At 43.9% G+C, this 14,565-nt stretch overlaps 1 protein-coding gene across 5 annotated transcripts in view; it reads left to right on the top strand.

Moving 5' to 3' along the window:
* Positions 1–14,144, top strand: part of Poc1b (POC1 centriolar protein B) — an 87,868-nt gene extending 73,724 nt beyond the window's left edge. For 4 of the 5 annotated variants that reach the window (XM_085683152.2, XM_085683154.2, XM_085683155.2 and 1 more), the window contains 2 exons: positions 10,939–11,154; positions 12,786–14,144. In XM_085683152.2, coding sequence (XP_085539278.1) covers positions 10,939–11,154; positions 12,786–12,890 — 321 coding nt within the window. In that variant the 3' untranslated portion in view covers positions 12,891–14,144. The remainder of the gene's footprint in view (positions 1–10,938; positions 11,155–12,785) is intronic. The other variant, XR_007228613.3, reaches the window with a different exon arrangement.
* Positions 14,145–14,565: the final 421 nt, after the last annotated feature.

The following is a 14,565-nucleotide window of genomic DNA, read 5'->3' as shown; positions in this document are numbered from 1 at the left end:
GAGAGTAATTGCTAACTTGAATAGCTATGTCATTCATCGAGGAATGTGGTATTATAGATGAGCATTTAATAGCCTTCCTGCATCAGATTCAGGAGTATTCTCCTCACATTCCTGTGGTCCCTGTAAAAATAGCCACCGTGTACCACTTAGCCTTTACCTCCTTACTTACGCATCCGCATGGATTCTCTCATTACACAAACCAGCCTTAGAGGCGAGGCAGTTTGCCCAGAGTTACGCAGCTAGGAGGCGTGGAAGGCAAGCAAGGCCTGGGCTGGACTGAGACTCAGCTCTGAGCCCCTTACTCCCCAGACGGTTAAGACCTCGGCCGCCTGCCTTGTCACTTAGAATTCTAGTTTTAGCTTCCTTCCTCGCATTAACAGAGAGAGTATGCTTCTCCACTGTCGCTTAGTGAAAAGGGAGGCACAATGAGTAACTCTGGTTATTAAATGTCATCTAACATCAGGCACTTGCTGATGTTGACTAAAGGATGCTCTAAATTGGAAATCCGCAATGGGAGATAATAATTTATGAATTTTGAGGTCATGCATTATTAAAATAACTCCTTATTTTAGCAGAGCTGTGAATTCATCCTTAAGATAAAACAAAGACAGTTGTGTGCCTTGGAATATCAGCCAAAGAAGAATTTGTCTAAAAAATATAGTCTTCTAGATTTGTGCTTCCAAGAAAAAAAAAAACTGTGTATGTTTATATAGTTCATTGCATACTTTGTTAATGCTATGTTAATTTTTTACATTTGTGCGTGTGTGTATTGGAGTGAACACAATCCACTGTGCCCATACATGGAGCCAGAGGGCAGTTGTAGGAGTCTATTGGTTCTGTCCCCACCAAATGGATCTGGGAATCAAACTCAGCTCTTGAGACCTGGTAGCGAGCACCTTACTGAACCTTCTTGCTGGTCCCTGTTAACAGTATTACAGATTTTATTGTGTTCTTTACTTTTCTAGCAGTCATTTACATCTGGTGTTCTGTCTTAACACTTGGGCACTTAATGTGTTAGGAACACCCCATGCAGAGAAAAACAAGCTCACGGATACACAATTAAATGACATAAATTTTCTGGGTCCTGGTAACGCAAGCCCTTAATCCCAGCACTCAAGAAACAGAAGCAAACGAATCTCTGAGTTCGAGGCCAGCCTGGTCTACAGAGTGAGCTCCAGGACACTCTCCAGGACAGCCAGGGCTACAGAGAAACCCTGTCTCAGAAAGAAAGAAAGAAAGAAAGAAAGAAAGAAAGAGAGAGAGAGAGAGAGAGAGAGAGAGAGAGAGAGAGAGAGAGAGAAAGAAGAAAGAAAGAAAAGAAAAGAATTATATAAATTCAACATATAAGATTTTGTCTATAGATTTTTTAAGGGTTTTTTTTTAATGTGTATGGATGTTTCGTCTGTATGTATGTTGTGTGTGGTACCTGTGGCAGCCAGAAGAGGGCATTAGATCCTCTGGAACTAGAATTATGTTTGGTTATGAGCCACCAAGTGGGTGTGGGGAACTGAACCTGGGTCTTCCAGAAGAGCGGCCAGTGCTCCCTCCAGTTCCAGTTCAAATGTACTTTTAATTGAACATGTCGACAAGTTTTCCAAATTGTTAGACTGTAAGAATTTGTTTTCATTTTCATTTCAAAGTAAACCACAACCCACTACAACATATTTAAAACTTCCAGTTTAGAGACTAGCAGTGTTTTCTCAGATAATGCATTGATATATTTAATTAGGTGCCAAGAGCTGTCCTTTCTGATATTAAATGTGGCAATTATTCTTCCTCAATTATTAGTCAAAGGAAATGACAGTTCTGGGCTTTACATCCAAACCACGCACACATTTGTGAATTTGCTTGTTTGGTTTTAGCTTTTGCATTACCGCTTCTTTGCAGGCAAAGCAGTGTTCTCTTGGCAACGGGGACACTGCCTCTTCCTGTTGTGTGTTTTGTACACTAAGCTCTTGTATCCTGTCCTTCTACTGCAACTTATGCTATGCAAAGCTCTGCCCTTCTGCTCAGCTAGCATCACATCATTTTCCTTCAGCCTTTTAGTCACTCTTTTTTTCTAAATATAAGCGGAAATGAATTTTGTAAGAATTTAAGCAACAATTTTTATTTAAATCAGGTCTTTTTGTTTATTTGTACAGATGTTTGTTTTTTGTGGCAGAGTCTCATTGTGTAGATTTGGCTGCCTGGTACTTGTTGTGGTAAAACAGGCAGGCTGGCCTTGAACTCACAGAGAGTCACCTGTCTCTGCCTTTTACCTGCAGGGATTAAATGCATACACCACCACACCTGGCTTAAGCAATCTTTTAATCTTTTTGTGTGTATGTGTGTTTGTTTTGTTTTAGTGACCAAAAGTAAGGATGGACTCAATGTGTGTGTGTTCCTTCTGCCTCTGCCCTCCTCTGAGCCACCCTGCCCACCAAGGTGTAGATTTGGATCTGACAGTAGTGACTGGCATTTGTTTTGTTGTTGTTCTGTTTCTTCTTTGTTTGCTTGTCTTTCTGCCTCTCCTGTGCCCGGCGCAGTAGAATCTGGAGTGCTGGCGGACTAGTGCCAACCAGCCTGTGAGAGCAGAAAAGTCAGTATATAGCAAATCAAATGTCGATACATCGCAAATCAAATAGGCCTCTGGCCATTGCTCTGTAAACTCAAATGAGTACATTTCAGCTGGGGTAGAAAGTACCGTGACTGTTAACCAGAGATGAGCTGGCTTCCTGTGGTTGTGCACTTTAAGGCAATGAGCCTGTGGTGTCAGCATTGTGAAGGAAGGTGACCCAGCCTACGTCAGGGACTGCTCCAGTGGGTGGTGTTCATCTCACAAATGAGCCAGACACTAGGTCAGTGGGGGTTGGGGACCGGGTTACAGCGGTGAGCGAAAGATACCATGGAATAGCTCATGAGCCAACAGGAAGATGACTCTGAAGAGCCAACTGGACCACTGGCATTTGTGAGGTGAGAACAGAGACAGTTCTCCTGAGAGGCCAGAGCTGAGAGCCAAAGCCTTGTTCCTCCACATTGACTGCTGGAGAGTTAGCCTGAGCATCGTGTGGGATCTTAGCAAAGACGCAGTCTCGGGCCTCACCCCAGATTTAACCAAGTCAGATCACACCTTTTAACGAGAGCCCCGAGACTTGTGCACATCAGAGTCCCAGAAGTGCTGGCCTCAGCTTCAGTGGGAGTTGAAGTGAGAGAGCTGGAAAACAGGAGCTAAATGCAGAGACCCATCCTGCTTGGTGCCGTCTAAGAACCAGAACAGACTGGAGCCCAGAGACTGGGCAGGTTCCAGTGGAGAGGACTGCGGGGACCAAACATGCATCTTGTCCTTTCCAACGGGGACATAATCTTCCCGGTAGCTGAATGGCTGCATTAAAGCCAGTTAGGAGCATAAATCAGTAATCCAGACAAAAATGACAATAACTAGAACAACTCATTTAGTGGCAGTCAAGAGAATGAAACTCATTTGAGAGATCCAAGACACAGTGGATAAGGTTCGGAATGGATTGGAAGAGAGGAGAGTGGTTGGCAAGGATCATTTCTAGATTTCCAAGCTTTCATTTGGACACCTTAAGTTTGATGTGTCTGAGTCATTCAGTAGTATTAATACATAGCAAGTACACAAGATTCCACACACATATGCAACCTAAAGGAAAGGGTGGTATAGAAATCAGAGTGTGTAAGTGTTCTGCATCTGTGGAGTAATGGAGCAACAAGCTCACAGACGATTTCCTGAGAACACAGAGTAAAAAGGGGTTCAGTAACACACACGATAGATCCCCAAGGTGACAAATACATAGCCACCCTGATCCGATACGAGTTGTGTACGCGTGTAACAGTGCTGTGCCCTCAAAACATGCATGAGTACTGCGTTAACTAAAACATGTGCAGTACATTAACACTTGAGGTTGATGGCGGGCCTTGAGATGTTTAATAAAACAACGTGATGAAAATGAATAAACCTGCCAGGGAGGCAAGAAAAGACCAGAGGGGAGCGTAGAAACCAGGAACTGGTATCGTGGCAGCCTAGCAGGGAAGAACATTCCAAAAGAATGTTGTCAGTCAACACATCTGAAAAGCCAGGGAAGGAGTCTCTGTCCAACTCCGCAGACATTCCTGGTAGCCATCAGAAGCGTTGTTTTGGTGACTTCATACAGAGAGAAGCAAGTATGGAGTGAGTTGATGGGGAGGCGTGAAGAATGAGCTCAGCTGGTGAGCACCACTGTAAATGAAGCCGGGGAAATGTACAGAGCAAGGCTAGAGCTAGTGAAGAATGCTGGGTTACTGGGAGTCGTTAGAATAGTGGCGTGCGTAGGTGTGAGGTGAGTGGGCAGGGGTGCATGGGTGTGAACCCTGAGAAATTACTATTGTAGGCAGACTTTTCTGTCCCGCCAGCCAGTTCCCAAATAACTACACAGAGACTTATTATTAATTATAAGTGCTCGGCCAATAGGCTTGTTACCAGCTAACTTTTACAGTCTAAATTAACCTATATTTCTTATCTACACTCTGCCATGTGGCTCGGGAACTTTTTCCAGTATGACAAGTTCATCTCCTGCTTCCTCTGCGGCTCCTCATGACTCCCTCTTCCTCACCTCACTTTCTGTCTGCCAGTCCCACCTAACCTCTACCTGTCCAACTTTCGGACAGTCAGCTTCTTTATTAAACCAATCACAGTGACATGTAATCCCACAGTGTAAAGGAATATTCCACAGACAGCAGAGAACAGAAAAGTTCATCAGAGGTGGTATCTCTGAAGCCACTGGTACTCAAGTCGAAGCTATACGAACTAAACAATAACAAAAGGAACAGAGAGAGAGAGAGAGAGAGATAGGAGAGAGAGAGAAGCCAACAACTGCAAAGACAAGAAGGCCTAATGTTGTAAAGAGGAGTGGTGGGCTGCATTCCTGCTGCCCAGCTCCTGGCTAGTTTACACTATGGGCTTCCCATAGTCACCGGGATATTGTTGGGCTGGCAGTGATTTGAAGGAGAATGATCCCCACAGGCTCATGTGTTTGAAACTTGGTCCCCAGTTGGTGGAACTGTTTGGAAAGAATCAGGAGGTGTGGCTTTGTTGGAGGAGATGTGTCAGTGGAGACGGGCGTTGAGATTTCCAAAGATTCACCCCATCCGTGGTGTGCCCTCTGCCTTTGCTTGTGGATCCCATTTGTAGTTTGGGCTGTGGGTTCTCAGCTGCTACTTCCGCACCTTGCCCGCCTGCCTGCTGTGGTGCTTCCTGCCGTGATAGTGATGAACCCTTGTCCCTCTGGAGCTGTAAGGCCGCAAAACGCCCTTCTGTAAGTTGCCTTGGCCATTTTGTCAGAGCAATAAAAATGTAACTAAGACGGACAGCGACATCAGTATTCATCACCGTGGACAGTCTAATACAATAACGAATAGAAAGCACCAAAGCTGACAGCAATCCTGGTATTATAGGATACCGTGTGTAGTGCTGATAGGGGTGTCTTCGCGAGTGACAAGAGTAAAGGGACTGAGTTTGATTGATAGACAGGATAATGTAATAATGTAAGGGGCAGGGACACAGAGAAGGTGTGCATTGTTCTCTGTGCTTAGGAAGAGGGGTGTTTGTTATTCCATGTGATTTCCATTGGGTTTTGAAAAACGGAGTTGGAACTTGAGAACGAGATCAGCTGTCACCTGTCAGAGAACAGCAAAGGTTTCTGTCTCCTTGAGGGTGTTAGTGCTGGGGGGGGGGGCACAACGACACGCTGCTCGGTCTCTTGAATTAATTTCGCTAGATTGCTGTTTGCTTGGATCCCCAGGTTTAACCAGATCAGTTTACCAAGACAGACAGAATGAAACTGAACCAGCTAATGGTTTTCCAAGCCTCTGCCTCCAACCCCTGCCCTACCACCACTACTATGTTTTTCTGGCAGGAAGCTGTATTGGTGCCGGGTCTGCCCGGAATATTGGGAAAGCATACATCTGCAGCACTCGACGTTCACTATTAGTTCAGGAGAGAGAGAGCGCTGATTCTGTTTCACTCGCTGCCTCTTTCCCAATCCCCAGATGTTGTAGTCAGTGCTTCCATTGTTAATTAAGAGTTGTCTGCTGTGGCGCGGGTTTCCAAGGCAGGGCGGGGCGGTAGAAAACAGATCTTCCATTAAGGACCTGGTAATAGAGTCTGTGTTTTCTTAATCATATAGCGACAAGTGAAAGTACAGGGGCATCTTTATACAAATCTCGTTTGTACTTGTATGCTGCCCATTCATGCCTTCAAAGGAGATCAGTTTCCATAGAAACGAAAATAATGAGAAACACTGGTGGTGCTGGCTTTGTGTCCTCAGCTGTGTCCAGAGGGCCGGAGTCGTTCAGATGTCCCAGCTGACAGTGCCATAAGGGATGCGCCTTTCCAATCCTCTGGAAAACTTCATACCTAAAGCTTTTGTGTTTTTCTGTTTTTGTGTGTGTGTTTATTTGGCTGGCTGGCTGGCTAGCTGGCAGGCTGGTTGGTTGGTTGATTTTTTTTTTGGTATATTTTATTAGTTAACTTGTTTTGTCTTTGCAACAAAATGCCTAGCAAAAGCACCTTAAGGAAACAGGAGTTTGTTTCGACTTTGACTTTGAGAGTACAGTCTATCCGGGTAGAGCGGTTTTGGTGGAAGGTGTGTAAGGGTCACGTGGTGTGGACTATTGAGAGCATGTATCAGCAGCCCCTGTAGTTTGATGATTAAGAAGAGAGCGCTCCAAAGCAGTAAACATTGGACGCTTGGGATCAACTCACTTCCTCCTTCCCATTCAGCCTAGGACTCCAGCCCAGGGAATGCTGCCCCCCACAATGGATGGAGCTTCTCACCTCAAGTGGTCTCATCTAGATAATCCCTTACAGCTTTGGCTAGATGATTTGTTTGAGAGGGGGAGGGAGAAACAATGCTTTTTAACCTTAGTAAACTTGGTTTGGGAGGGGAAATGCTGTGTGTGACATGCTCCTTGCTGCAGCCCCTTGCCCACTGCAGAAAGGTCTGGTTTGCTGAGTAGCGAAGACGTCTCTGTCCCCACTGTTGGCATGTCAGCAGTAGAGGAGCTGCGGGGTGCCGGCCTCCTTGTGAGCCTTCTACAGCTGTCGCTGTTTTTCTCAGACCTAAGGTCCCCTGTCTCATATGTTTTCCGCATTCTTAGCTCCGGCCGTGTCTCTGGTTGTCCTGCAACAACAGAGTCCTTGAGAGCGAGCACCCTGTCCCGTGTATGTTTGGTACCGGCAGATGCTTCGTATTACACCAAACATTAGCAGGGATGTTTGGGAAGACAGGTACTAGAGGCACAGCATCTTAAATGTGGTTTCTCTCCAATTTTATGATAAAGAAATTTATTCTTAATTAGTGATGTGTGCATCTCATTTTTCTCCTCTGCACACAGGAAGAAAAGGCAGGATTGGTTGATGGGGCGAGTCAGCTAATATGTATGTTCTCGTTCCGTTGATGGAACAACAGACATCAGTTGGCTCATGTTTGCCGTGAGGATTGGCTGTTTTTTCCTTCCGGCCTGTATGCTTCCTTTTCTTATCATGCCCATATGTTCTGTGATAGTAATCTGTCTGTTTTCTTTCTCCAAACAAGAAAGTTACTATTAAGACTCTATTAGAGTTCCTTTATTGCTTTGACTTCCTATGTTCCTAAGTCATTTACCCCTGTTTTAGTTCATTGATTGAACTGCTATAGTAGTTAAGTTGGGACCTTAGTGTACACAAAGCCCTCGGCCCCACCTTAGCGGATAATAATAGTGGATTTTTTATTTACTTTTTTTTAATTTTTGACAAACAGTGAATTGTGTATTTATATGAAAAGGAAATGGGAATGTTTCTCCTTCCTAAAAAAATGGTCAAGAGTACCAAAGAGAACAGTGTGGCTTTGCCCCAAAGTTCTACGTGTGGAAAGCTTCAAGCACTTTTCGCCTTAACTCTGGTTCGTTCCTACACTTATGGTCTTGGGCAGGCTGATGAGCTGCTCAGTGTCTGTTTCCTTTTCTGAAAACCAAGAGCATCCTTTGAAAGTGAAGGGACTCAGCCTTACTAGAACACCAGCTGCGACTGCGGAAGCCGGGAGAGTCTACCCGTAGGGCCACTGAGAGGCTGAAATAAGCTAGCGTGTGGGAAGCTTGCAGTGGGCGCCACACATCACCTTATCAACAGAAACACCTGGAGAAACCTCTGCCAGGAGCTCCCGGCCCCTAGCAACAACCAGGAACTTAAGAGTAGAAAAACAAGCAAAAACTCTGAGACGTGTATTTTATTTGGATTATGTTTTCATAATAACTTTAATCAGGGAATTTATACACTATAAAATTGACTCTTTGGACATGTGCACGTCACTAGTATTTAACAACGTTAGTAAAATAGTTATACTACTATGACTAATGTATTTTTCTGTGCATGGGCATTCTGTAAGAATGTGCACTGCGTGCGTGCGGTTTCCACAGGGACAGGCGTTACCAGTAGTTGTGAGCCACCATGTGGGTGCTAGGAATTGAACTCTGGGTCCTCTCACAGGCAGCTCTTACTGATGAGCCGTCTCTTGAGCCCCTACTGTGACTAATGTTAGGGTATTTTGTCACTGCTGAGGGACTTTAAGACCATTTTCATCACTACCATGTGCGTTACCACTGCCATCTTATTCCCTTGGTACTCGCCCCCGGCAACCCCTGATTTTAGTATATTATTATATTCTCCCACTTTGACTGTTTTATAGAAATAGTATTACATAATAGCCTTTGTGTCTAGCTTCTTTAATGTAACCCAATGCTTCGAAGGTTCACCTGACTTATGAAATTATTCAATAGCAATGAATGTGGCAAAGTACAATTGCCGTGTGTCAGTGTAACAGGCTGGACACTCCTGTGTCCATCGAGGTCCAAATTTCGTCCTATTTCCTTCTAAAAGTTTTATAGTCTTAACTCTTCTATTTAAATCTCTGACCTTTGTTGGGTTAATATTGTATATGGTATGAACTCAAGGTACAAATTTATTTTGTTAAGTGTATCTAGTTTTCACAGCATCTTTTCTTAAAAAGATAATGGGTTTTTTTTTCCAAAGTAAATTTTCTTGGCAGTTGTCTGAAATCAGTTGACCATATGTTAATATATGGATTTATTTCTGACCTGTCAAATCTGTCGTGTTGGGCTGTAAACCTTCTGAAGGGGCTAGGGATTAAGCATAGAGCCAGACACACACATGGGCCTTACCACTGAGCCACAGATGCAGTTACACACCGTATTAGGTCCTGGAACTTGCCGGTAACTTTTGCAGTTTGGAGCATGCTGTCTGTTTTTGTTTGTTTGTTTGTGTTTTTCGTGTTATTTTAGCTGTGTGGGTTCTTTGCACTTCAGTGTGAATTTTAGGGCCAGCTTAAGCTTTCTGTAAAAGAAAGCAGCTGGATAGATTGCTCTGAGTGCCTTCGTCAGTGTTAGGAGGGCACTGCCATTTTTTTCTGACAGAGTTTCAGTATATAAAATAGTCTAGGCTGTAGTGAAACTCCTGGTTCTCCTGCCTCAGCCTTCCAGGTGCTAGGATTACGGACATTTGCCATCTTAACAGTGTGGTTCTCAGGTCTGTGAGCATAGGATATGAAGTGTCTTTCCATTTGATTGGAGATTTAGTTCCACTTAATGGTGCCTTATCGTTCCCAGTGTACAAGTCTGACACTTAGTTTGTAAAATTTATTCCTAAATAGTTTAATTTTTAATGCTATTCTAAGTGGAATTATTTTAAGTTCATATTCTAGCAGTTTGCTGTTACTGAATTGGAGGATTTTTTTTTCTTTTTGGTTTTGTTTTGATTTGTTTGTTTGTTTGCTTTTTGAGACAGGGTTTCTCTGTGTAGCCCTGGCTGTGCTGGAACTCTCTCTGTAGACCAGGCTGGCCTCGAACAGAGAACCACCTGATCTGCTTCCCAAGTGCTGGGATTAAAGGCGTGCACCTCCGCCGCCACCACCCGACTAACTGAACTGGAGAATTTGATTTGTAGAAAAATATATGTAACAAAGAAATTACTTTTTTAAAAATCACTTTTAAGTATGCAATCTACTAGCAGATTTATACAGAAAACTCACAGTGTTCTCTTACCACTATTTCCACAACCTTTGGCATTCCAAAGAGAGACTTTTTTACCCAGTAAGCAATGTTTCATTACCCTTCCTCCCAGATGCTAGTAACTTTCATCCCTGACTCTACCTCTTTAAAATACGACATGTAAGTGGATCGTCGCACATCTACTTCAGGCAGCATAATGTTTTCAAGATTTTTCCCGTGTTAGTATTATCAGAATTCCATTTTGTAGCCAAACACAATTTCATCGGCGATTTATACCACATTTTGTCTGCACATTTTTCTGCCGATAGGTCAGGCCCTTTTTTAAGCTACTGTGAGACAGGCCGCCATGGGTATTGGCGCTTGCATATTGGTCCTTCGCATCTGCTCTCGGTTTCTTTGGCTGTATACTATGGAGTGGCATTGCTAGATTGCATGGCAATTCTGTGATCAATTTTTTGAGGAATTGCCAAACTTCCCATAGCAGCTTCAGCATTTCCTGCTTTAAGCAGTGAAACGCGATGACTTCAATTTTCTACATCTTCACCAGCGCTTGTTATTTTCCTTTTCGGGGGATTAATAGTCATCTTAATGGAGGCAGAGGTTTATTTTAAATTGAAAGTAAACTTCATTCAGCCATCTTTTTAAATGCTAAATCTCCTGACCCGGTAGACATATAGGAAGTCTTTCACAGAAGATAAAGGAACATTGTAAATTTCCCCTGCTTACTGGTCGCTTTGTTTCTTCATTGTAATTGTTATTTATGTACTTTGTTATATAAAGAAGATAAGTGATTCACTGTAACCTGAAAGTGTTAGATGTATATTTATATATGCATATGTGTGTGGGTATTATATAAGTTTGGAAGCTCTAATTGGGCCTGCCTTTTCCATGGCATTAAAGACAACAGATTCTGCTGGCCGAGCTGTACCAGAGAAGGGTGAAGACATTTGTGGGTATTTCCTGAACCCTTCCTTAATACCAGAACCCTCATCAACCACTGTGAAAAAGAAAGCCGAAGACTTAAGTGACCTCCCCTTGGAGAGCCAAAGAAGCGTGCCGCTCGCTGTGACTGACGCTCTAGAGCACATTATGGAACAGCTCAACGTTTTAACACAGGTGGGTTGACCTTCTGCCTCGGGGTAAGATATCTAGAGCAGGCCCAGGTGTAGCAGGAGGTGAGGCTGAGGGAGCACGGGGAGTTTTGACTGGCAAGGCAAACTCAAATAGTCATTAGCAGGACACTCTGGGCTAAGCTAGTCTGAGCAAACTTGTGTAGAGTATATCAGAATCTCTCTCTCTGTGTCCCTCGTCCCTCCCCCCTCCCCGTGTGTGTGTGTGTGTGTGTGTGTGTGTGTGTGTGTGTGTGTGTGTACACAGCACCCTGTGCTCTCTGTGGCATCTGTGCAAATAGTGGTACTCTGCTATGAATGTTATTTGGTTTTAAGCAGTAATATTTTATCCTTTGAATTTGTATAATATTTATATTGGTCACTTGTAAAGAAATATTTAATAGCATAGAAAACTTTATTGTAAGTAAACACTCCTTTGTAGTACAAAATACTGCCGAAGTTTCTAGTTTTTCACTGATAATCCTCTGCCTGCCGAGTGTGCAAAACTTTCTCTCCAGAGTTTCTTCCCAAGTAGATGGCTTGTGTGCCCATTTTAGAATCTTAGCCAGTCTCTGGAGGCCATTTAGCACAGCACAGAAGTGCAGTGGACCTTAAATACTGTTCTAAAAACTCCTCCAGATCACGAGAGGTATAGACCTAACATAAGGGAAGTCTTGTGTTGAAAAGGAAACAATGGTTTCCCTAGTCTGCTGATGGTGTCCTTTGGAGGCATCTTTTGTTCTCCTTGTGTGTGCATGTAATCTTTGCTGTGCACAGTGCACACACTGCCTCTCGCGTTACACAGAGCAAGGAGTAAATGCAGGAGAGAGAGCGAGCAACGACAGTTTCTTGCCCAGAATAAATATTTCAGTCTCCAACACCTCCTGCCTAGAAATCACCTCAGTCCTCAACACTGGCCGTGCATCTACCATTGGTGCTGCTAGAAATCATGCAATACCCAGGTCTCACTCCCACAGGAGGCTGTTGCCCTTGTCTGTCTCAGGTAAACCATCAGGCACTGAAGAAGACTCGGTGGTCCTGCCGGTGTTTAGAACCAGTGACTTAGGACCTATTTTGTCCTACGCATTCCATCTCAGGGCCTTTGAAGTTACGCAGGGTGTCAGTGCGTGTGGAGTTCTGACATGCCCTGAGAAAGAGCCCCGTGAGACTCTGAAGTCACATTTGGTCACTAAAAGTCCTGTGAAGCTCACCCATTTTTCCTTTGAAATTTTGTGCCGCAGGTGACCCTTCCTTGTGTTTACCAGACGTTTTTTCCTTTTAAAATCGTTGGTCTCTCTGGCACCACATTCAGTTTCAGTGGACAGTGGACACTTTCTTCCCTGTCACCTGTCTGTCGGGTCCTCCTTAGTTGTTTTGGTTGGTTTGGTGAGATTTGTTGGTTGGTTTGTTGGTTGGTTTTGTTTTAACTTCTTCAATACTTGCTAATGCTTTGCTCTGCAGGTGGGCACAATAGCACACTAAGTTGGGAGCCCATTTTTTAGTCAATTTGGGAGCAGGTGATTGCTATTCAAGTCCAAACACCCGTCTGCTGTAGAGCTAACCCCTTCGCTCTAAGCACCAGGTTGCCCGACACCAATGTCTTCTCATCCTTTTTTTTTTTTTTTTCTTCTTTCTCAGACCGTTTCAATTCTGGAGCAGCGGCTGACTTTGACAGAAGATAAGCTGACAGGCTGCCTGGAGAACCAGCAAAAGCTTTTCAATGTCATCCAGCAGAGAACTTGACCGAGAAAGTGTGTGAGCACAAGCCAATAAATGAAGACCTGTTCAGACGCTCAGGCAGGTAGCCAAGGCGGTCCACTCCCCACCACGCACTCATTACCACAGCTTCTTCAGAGGGCAAGCAGCAGAACAAAAGGTTGAAGCCATTTTTGAGAACTAACTTAAACACATAAATCAGTGTCAAGGATCAATTTAAGCTCCTCCCAGTTATAATTGCGGTAATGAAATTATAAGCATTTAAATCCCGCCCCCCATATTACTTGAAATGTCAGTTTTTATTCAAACTGCAAATCCTCACCAGGAAAGTAACCAGACCTCTAGATTTCATTGTTAAATCGTTTCGATTGACCATGTTCAGGCAATCCCTGAAGGTAATGAATGTATTTCTTACATGAACACACCCTTGATGCGAAATAATTCACTTCCTTCCAGGTAGCATCTCAGAAAATACGTTACTGAGCCGGCTCATATTTCTTTCAGGTCAGAAAAACTACCCCCTTATTATCAGTGCCTTGAAAAGAGGCTCCCCGAGAATTTTCCACAGCAAGAATCAGCTTAATTAGCAACAGCGACAGAGCAAGAGTTTTCCTTGTTTGCCGGCAGTGAGAACCCGTGCGGCAGGCTTACAGGCGAACACACTGCGGCGTACTGACCTCTGTGTTCAGAGCTCGCAGAGATTATGTTTGTATGATTTCACTGTGCCCAAAAGCCAAAACGATGAAAACTATATACACTCATGTAGATACGCATGAATCATGTATGTTATTGCTTAGGGCGGTGCTGGCGGCTGAATCAGCATATTTTTATTTAGAAAAAAAAATATCTGCATCTTCTATTTTATTGTAATGAATTGTGATTTGAAGTGAAAGGGAGGCATTCCAAACGACCTTGGTCACAAGTGAAGCAAATTTATCTTCAAATGGAAATCAAAGTCGAAAAGAGGCGAATCCAAGGCAGCCAGCTTTGGGCCTGGAGAACAAAGGCCAGGTGCCTCTGTGAGGGCCAAAGGCTATGTGTGGCCTGCAAATGAAGAGAAAATGAAGGCCTGGCAGGGTGGGAACTGAGAATTCTCTCCACTAGTTCCAGCTATGTACCTATAAGCTGGGCTTATCTTCTGTCTCGCTGTGTGTTGTAAATGCCTTTTCTGTCCTGTGAGTGTGACTGTCTAGACATTTTTACAAGCTCACAAAACTAAGAGGCCCAGGACTTTTATGCCTTCATTGAGAAGACGACATAAAAAATGAAATGTAATACCAACTTTTGTTTACTCTTTTTTTATGCTTCAAACAATAAAGACAGTTCTCTTTTAAAAAAAAATAATGATTTTTTTTAATGTTTATAACCTAGAAATGCTATCATTGCTCTCCTCTAGACTGCAGTCTCCTGGAGGGCTCCCAGCGTCCCTGTTCCCAGCCTTCTCTCTAGAGCTGGTGACTCACGAGCTCCACAAGGGGCCCTGTGCCTGGGTTGCTAACAGGCTGAGATGGTCTGGGTGTTCAAGGCCCGAGGCCCCCACTTGGGAGGGGTCACCGATCCAGCTGCTTCTGCTTCTGACCACCTTGGGTGGCCACTTAATTTGCCCACCAGCACAAACCCTTGATGAAAGGTGTGATAAGTACAAAAATACCCTGAAGTCTTTCCACAGGGTCATTTTATGACCCCCACCCCTTTGTCAAGC

The sequence above is a fragment of the Myodes glareolus genome, chromosome 26, assembly GCF_982192425.1.
Source record: "Myodes glareolus chromosome 26, mMyoGla1.1, whole genome shotgun sequence".
Classification (NCBI taxonomy): domain Eukaryota; kingdom Metazoa; phylum Chordata; class Mammalia; order Rodentia; family Cricetidae; genus Myodes; species Myodes glareolus.
This window is presented reverse-complemented; position numbering and strand designations above follow the sequence as displayed.